General features: G+C 23.0%; 1 protein-coding gene across 1 annotated transcript in view; it reads left to right on the top strand.

Moving 5' to 3' along the window:
- Window positions 1-4,464: 4,464 nt before the first annotated feature.
- Window positions 4,465-8,338, top strand: part of LOAG_18119 (tubulin polyglutamylase TTLL11) — a gene marked incomplete at both ends in the record, with an annotated part of 5,801 nt that continues 1,927 nt past the window's right edge. The window contains 7 exons of the mRNA XM_020450787.1: window positions 4,465-4,577; window positions 5,048-5,171; window positions 5,436-5,550; window positions 5,786-6,001; window positions 6,142-6,327; window positions 6,999-7,142; window positions 7,699-7,877. Coding sequence (XP_020305493.1) covers window positions 4,465-4,577; window positions 5,048-5,171; window positions 5,436-5,550; window positions 5,786-6,001; window positions 6,142-6,327; window positions 6,999-7,142; window positions 7,699-7,877 — 1,077 coding nt within the window. The remainder of the gene's footprint in view (window positions 4,578-5,047; window positions 5,172-5,435; window positions 5,551-5,785; window positions 6,002-6,141; window positions 6,328-6,998; window positions 7,143-7,698; window positions 7,878-8,338) is intronic.

The raw sequence follows: 8,338 nt of genomic DNA, 5'->3' as shown, positions 1-8,338 counted from the left end.
TATATATATATATATATATATATATATATATATATATATATATATATATATATATATATATATATATATATATATGAACNTTAAATGCTAAGCACGAGATAATATGAAAGATTAATGAAAGAAATTGAATACGAATTCAATTATTGGATAACTGCTAATGACGACCATTATTAATAAGGCTTTGTTAGCATGTTATTTATTTGCTTACAGATATGATCATAACATCTCATATATAAAATTAGAAAAACAATAACTATTAATAAATAATTTTTGTCAGGTTAATCCATTAATTAGACCAACTATTGTTTAAAGCTAATACAATGAAACAAATTAGCTAAATCATTAATGAAATAAATTAGCCAAATCATTAAATTCTGTAGAAGAAATAAATAAATAAATAAATAAATATCTAATATTAAAAACTAAAAGCTTCGATAATTTACGGAAAAATAAGAAGACACAAAAAAGATAATTAAATGAAATATTTTCAATTCAATTCATATTTTTGTTTGAATTTTAAATAAGAAAATTTCGAATCCTTTTTTTTAGAATATATATTTCAATTCTATTTCAATTTTGAAAACATATTAAATACATGGGACACAATAACATTAAGCGCACGTTGCCATTGGTAACGATTTATTGATTTGTAGCAAATAACATTTCCGCCCAACAGCGGCAAATGGTCCATTTTCATTTTTCTCAATTCAATAATGTCAATTTATCCCCAAGTAAAAGATCAAAAAGCTTTTTCATCTCAATGATAATATCGATTTATCCCCAATAAAAGATCGGAAAACTTCTTCGTCCCGATGATAATATCGATTTGACCCCAATAAAAGACCAGAAAACTTCTTTATCCCGGTGATAATATCGATTTATCCCCAGTAAAAGACCAGAACACTTCTTTATCCCGATGATAATATCAGTTTATCCCCATATTTATCCCCAGAAAAAGCTTTTTCATCCATTGCATTATCATATTTACTTCATTATTATTTCTTATTTTCCTCTTCTATTTCCTGTCTTTATTTCCACTTCATTTCATTTTAATTCCTTTTAATGTATGTTTTTAATCGATAATAATGTCAAAAATTTCTCATGTATTTTCTGCGATTATCGGTTATAAACTTATCCAGATAATGGAGCATAAAAAATCTTGTAATTGAATAATTAAGGACATAATTATAAGGAATATTGATGATTAAACAATGTCGAAACTACCAATTACTATTCATATTAAATTATCACGAATTATTATTTTAAAAAAAAAATTCCAAATCGTTCAATGAATGATATCAGTGTGAGCATCAAATGATTTAATAGCTGCTGGAAAAAGTTTGAACAATTAAGCATAAAATTAATGGCTATTCGGTATGTTTAAATAATACTTAAGTAATAAATATTTACTTATTAATATGCTAAATTTCAAATGAATAACAAAAAAGTTTGCCACATTAAAAGTATTCATATTCAAAATCAATTAAATTAATTAAGCTATACGAAGCATTCATATTCAAAACTAATTTAATCAATTAAACTATAGGAAGAAGAAAATGTATGCTAAAATGAATGGATTAAAATATGCTTGTAATTTGAATAATATTCATTGTACAGTTAATAAACTTCCTTTGTTTTTGCTTTCCAAATAAGAAAGTATTTAAATATAATACACGAATGAATGATTATAAATTATTTCTCCCCTCCTCTCTCTCTCTCCCTTTGTTAATTTATTATTCTATAATTCATTTGTTAAATTCGAATCTAATTGAAAAATCACTTGAAACTTTTCAAAAGCTTGAAATTATATAAATAAGGGATAAATTAGAAGCAGACACAAAAAAAATTGTGATATTTTCAACATATTTTTTTCTATTTACTTTTCTCGAAAAAAAATAATGAAAATTTTAGATCATCTTATATTTTGTTTGTAAAATTTGAATTTCTTTTCTATCAATTAAATATCAAAACTGCTTTGAGTAATCAATATTTTCCTATCGATTAAATTTCAAGATTGCTTTGTATAATTAATATTTTCCTATCAACTAAATGTCAAAATTGCTTTATGTAATTTTCCTACCAATTAAATACCAAAACTGCTTGAAATAATTGATATTTTTCCATCAATTAAATATCAAAATTGCTAGGAATAATTAATGTAATAAGATTTTGACAAAATTTTTTCCATACCTTTTTTTTCCTCAGTTCTTAGCTAAAATTATTTGAAGGGAAATAGTTGGAAAAAATATTTATTTCAACAAAAAAAATTTAGTGAATAATATATTTTTTCCGTTAGTGAAAAAAAATGCTAAAAAGAATTATAATAATATTTTTCTCTTTGGGATAAATATTTTTCTGTTTTTTTTTTACATTTCCGCCTCATTATATGTCGTCATATAAATGAGGCGGAAATGTGAGCAAAACAAAATGCGCAATTACTTTAAATATATGCATATAATATATAAAATATTGTGTATTGAAATGTGAGAAATGATTATTTTGTCATATTTTATCATTTATTATTGATCATTTCAGGATGTGAATTTCATTGAAAGATTAGAATTGATAGATAGGGAACAGTTAACAATTGCGAGAATAATTGCTAATTATTTGAAATTAATTTTAAATTAAATCTGTCGCCGAATTTCTCAATCTCAGACTTGGCTAATTTATTCCTCAAAACTCGGTAGTACAGAAACGAATTCAACAATTATAATATGAATATGAACAAAGGGAGGACCAAAGACCAAATGACGCCCGTTATCGTCTTTCCCAACTGACCTGTTGGAACACGTCTTTCCAAAATGATCGGGTGCTCAGGACCTTCTTCTTTTTATTGCTGCAATTTCGCGTTATGACTTTCGGAGTTTTTCCGACAAAATTTGACAAAAGAAGAAGATGAAGAATTTAAGAGATTTTTAAGGCTTACAAATTTGGCTAATTTAGCTAAAGCGCAAAAAGAAAAATGAGGTATGAGAAGTAAGGATGGGATTTTTCTTTTTTTTTTTGAATATAGAAAATCGTTATAGGCAAGGAAGCGGGCGGAGATAGAGATGTAAGCAGTAAGAGGTTATGCAATTAAATTTGCCGCATTACGACTTCTTACATCGTTAATATTTTTAGTTTTCGAATTTCAAAATTTTAGATATTCAAATTTTACTGCTATTAGAGCAATAATTTTTGTATTAATTTAATATGATAATTGAGTCGAAATGTTTTTTTTTTGTTTTTTACTTTTTCCATTTTGTAATTGTTGTCTTTTTTTCTAACTTTTAATTTTCAACCTTTCTAGCTTGTTTTTTTTAAAAAAAGAAACTCCAGATTATTATCAATTTATTTTATTCAATTGTATATTTTTCGTTTTTTTTCAATAAATTTATTTATCATGACAATAAAAAAGTTCTGCTAAAATATTTAAATATTTCAGAATTTCGAAATTGAATTTCTGCCAAAATTAAGCAAAAAAAGTTGTATTTCTTTTTTGGCTAAATTCTAATGTGAAATTATCGGATTTATTTCGTCCAAATCACTTTCATCTATTTAAATTCCTTTTTTTTTGATTTCACAATTGACATTATACTTTTATGCGATATGAAATGATAAATTTTAATTAAATTTTCAATATAAGATAATATATGCATATTTGAAAATTTTTTTTGGCATTCAATTTCTTGGCAGTAACATTTTAAAATTTATTGACCATTTTCTCTATCAAATAATTAAATTTTATATCAAAGAACTGACAAAAAAAATTTATCTAGCAAGTTTATTTACAACGTAATTTTTCGAATGATATTATCAATTACTTCATTAATGATTTTTCCATATTCAAATTAAATTAAATGATGAATTCGAATTCGAAATCTATGAGATGTAACACTTTTTATCATGTAAAAATTTCATGGCTGCTAATCTTATCACCATAAGTCATAGGTCATGCTCAATAGAAAACAAAATTTTGTTATTGTAATCTTATATTCACCAATGTGTCATCCATCCATCTTCTATGCTTCTTTATGAACATAAATAATGAAATAAAAAATCTCAAAAAAAAACAAAAAAAAATTTCATCTTAGTACCTTAAAAATTTCTCCCTTAAATTTTTCTTTTAAAATTTTCCTCTTAAATTTTTCTCTTTCATCTTAAAAATTTCATCTTATTAAACGATTCATCCGCTATTCCCGCTTATGGAAATTTCGAATTAATCTAATCTGTCTTGAAAATTTATCAAATTTATACTGCAAATTTGCATATCACTGATAATATTAGCCGTATCCTTTGTTATTTTAGTAAATGATAGTTGTTGTAAAATTTATCAAAATACAACAATTTATCCAAACTATCGGGAAAAATGTCAAACATTATCAATACTATCAAAGGATTGAGAAATCGATAAATCCCGATTACAACAACGAATAGCATTAACAAATGTATGGAAATGATTATTGTGAAAAGCAGAAAAGCATGCCTTCAACAACAATATCAACTGATAATATCATTAATATTCAAAAATCTCGGGATGAAAATGAAACTGTAAAATATACCGAAAAATTGCATCATTTAATCAATCATTCAAAGTAATCATTGAATATAACTTTTTTTTTTGATAAATTAAATTAAATTAACCAACAAACTTTTATTTGTTAAATTTTATCACATTTATTTAGATTTAATTAAACCTGATTAAGACTGTTTTTTTTTTATTGTAAATTATTTAATAATTTACTTTATTTATTACAAAATAACTTTTTCGGCATTAATAATTTTGTAAATTTATAATTTACCAAATTTTTTTCTTTCCTTATCTAATAAAATGCTAATATTACACTATGAAAGTGATTGTTTCTTTTTAAGGTATATTAGGTATATTAATGATTAAGGTATATTAAGTATACTTCTAAAGTATGTTAGTTATATTAATAGGTATATTAATTTAATTTTAACCAATTTTAGTAATTTTTCAAATTTTTTTCAATTTCTTATTTTTAAATATTTTCCTCCTTTTTTTCTTTTTTGTAATTCCTTATTTTTACTACGATATTTCCAGTATTTCATTTCCATTTTCATCATTTCGTCATACTATTGCACAAAATTTTACGATTGATACTTCGCGCGCAAAAACAAACAAACATATTGTTTCAATATGCGCCGCAAAATTGGGTTTACATGAGGTTAGCAAAAAAAAAAGAAACATCCTTTTTTTTCTATTAAAATTTTCATTCATCAATTAAAAATTAATTAATGAAAGGAAAATGCAAAGTATGCATTTGTATGATTTTATAAAAAAGTAAATTTAGCAATTATACAATGCCACTATTAATTATTAATTGTTAAATTCAATGAGAAAATAAGAAATATTAAATTTCAAAAAAAAGAAGAAAGCATTTTAATTGAAATTTTTGTAATTATTATTTTCAATTAATGGAAAATTTCAGTATCCAGAAGGACGAGAAGATGGTGGTATATGTGATATTTATTGGCATAATAATATGCAACACGATATACGATCAATTATCAAAAATCCTCAATGTAAAATTAATAAATTTCCAGGTTATATATTAATCGATTTAATAATTTTTTTTCAATTCAAAATTTACAATTGCAATAAATTTATACTATTTATTTTTTAATATTAATTTTTTTTTTTTTTGCATTCTATTATTGTGTTATCAATGTGTATACGATCGAAATGATTTCAAAAATTTTACTAAAAATCAATTTTATCTAAAAAAAAAAAAAACCAAGCAAACATCTCTTTTTATTATTCCATTTTCATTTTTTGTAGGAATGTCAGATTTATCGAAGAAAATTTCACTAACCCGCGCAATTACCTCAATGCGTCGATTATTTCCGGATGAATATGTATTTTATCCGTCAAGTTGGTTTATTCCGGCACAACTTGATGCATTCATTAAACATTGCAACAAATGCGCTAAATCCGGCGAACATTCGACATCATTTCAAAATAGCAACAATTGGTATATTGTAAAACCGGATGATGGTAGGAGAAATTGTTACTAATTCAAATTTACTTTTTCGTCAAACTATTATATTATTAGTGTAGCAAAACGTGAATTTCACGTACGCTTAAACGTATGTTATATGTTTCAAATGTTATGCATATATTAATTTACATTCCAGGAGCTCAGGGAACAGGAATTTATCTAATCCAAAAACCAGAAGAAATACGAAAACCTGAAACATGTCAACTTATTCAGGAATATATTGCTGATCCTTATCTATTAAATGATAATTTAAAATTTGATCTTCGCATTTATGCTATCATTAAAAGCATTAATCCATTATCAATTTATGTTGCTCGTGAAGGTTTGATTCTTAAATACACATAATTTATGAAATGCAACAAATTAAATTTCAAAATAGAAATAAAATTTTTCAAAAAAAAAAATTTTTTTTTAGTAACAGAACATATTTTAACATTTGGCATTATTAGCAAAATTCAATTATAACAATAAAATTTTTAGTGCAAAATTTTAAAATTAAATTTGAAAATGTAAATTAAAGGAACAAAATTTTTGCTTTTAAAAATAAATAATGGAAATAGTTAGTATGAATTGTAATTAAAGTTATTCATTCAATCAATTATTTTTTAATTACAAATTAATTCATTTGCACATAATTATTTACATCCATTTTATTGCAATTATTGTATTATGTTCTCCTCCTACTGCTTAATTATTTATTATAATTTAGGATAATTTGAAATTTCAAAATGTTTAATTTAAAAAATAAAAAACAAAAATGTAATAATTCCAAAAGATGGTGCTAAAATTATTTTCAAAATAAATTTCTTTCTTTCTTTCTTTCCTTTTCTCCCTCTCTCTCTTTCTTGAAAAGAAAAAAGAAAAAAAAACGAATAGGACAAATTTCATGATTTTATGATAATTTTTATCATTTTTGTTTTATTAATTTCATGATAATTTTGAAAATTTGAATTGTCCCTTTTTTTTTTAACTTTAATTTAATGAATCACTTAGGTATGGCACGATTTTGCACGGAACAATATGCTACACCAACATCATCAAATTTTGACAATTTATATGCACATTTAACAAATTATTCGTTAAATAAAGAAAATAATGCTTACATTCATAGCTTATCCTTAATAGATCAGATCAAAGGTTAATTTATTTGTTGCTATATTTATGTTTATTTTATTAGCACATGTATTGAAATGATCTTAAATGATAAATTGTAAAAAAAAAAAAAAAAAAAATTAAAGCAATAATTAGAATAATTTTCTTTGCCATTTTTGAATGATATTCTTTGTTACATTTGTAATTAATCATATTTTACTTATAAAATAATCACTTAATTAATATGAAGCTGAATTTTTGCTATAAATTAATTTAAATTTTCGCATATGTTTATGGACAAAAAAAAAAAAAAAGAAAAACAAATATGAAATGAATTCAATTCATTCTAATTTTAAAGTTTTCCATTCCATTTTCTTTTTAGCATTCAGAAGAAAAAAACAATTGTCGAATTTTTTCAACTAAAAAAAAAATATCGAAAATTATTTATAAAAGCTTAAAATTTATGCTCATAATTTTGTGCTAATTTTTCTAGGTAAACTTTTACAGCAATTGTTGTTTAATTAATTAACTAATTATTAAATTTTAACGTTATTGCATAGGCATTAATGTTTAAATCAAAAATTTTACAATATTATTTTAGGAAGTAAACGTTTATTATCAACTGTTTTTCATCAAATGGAAGCACGAGGTGTAAAAAAGCAACAATTATGGCATGATATTAAAATAATAATTGTTAAAACGGTAATTGCAATGTTACCTGAAATTATTCTTAATTATGAACATTATTTCTATGATACAATTGGTCCACAATGTTTTCAGGTATATATTATTTTGAAATATTTTAATTAATTCATTTTAATGTTAGAGTTAGATTTTAATTCAATTTTATTCATTCCAATATTTCATTCCAATATTTTATTCAATATAACTATACGAATGTATTAGTTGATTAATTAATTCAAATTACTTATATCATTTTTGTTATAAGATTAATCTAGATTGATGTTAATTATTACTGTAAATGTAAAAGTTATTCATATTCTTTGCAATTAGTAATCAATTATAATCATTTCAATATAATAGGATAATATTGTTAACATTAATTTATCTTTTTGTATTATTAATTTTCAAGTAATTAGTATAAAATTAAAATTAATGCGAATAAAATACATATATTATCAATTAATGCAAACACATAGGATAGTGTTATCAATTAATGCAAGCACATAAGATAGCGCTATCATTATCAATATATTAATAATATTTTATGGAAATTTCTC

The sequence above is a fragment of the Loa loa genome (genome assembly GCF_000183805.2).
Source record: "Loa loa unplaced genomic scaffold supercont3.199, whole genome shotgun sequence".
NCBI classification, from domain to species: domain Eukaryota; kingdom Metazoa; phylum Nematoda; class Chromadorea; order Rhabditida; family Onchocercidae; genus Loa; species Loa loa.
This window is presented reverse-complemented; position numbering and strand designations above follow the sequence as displayed.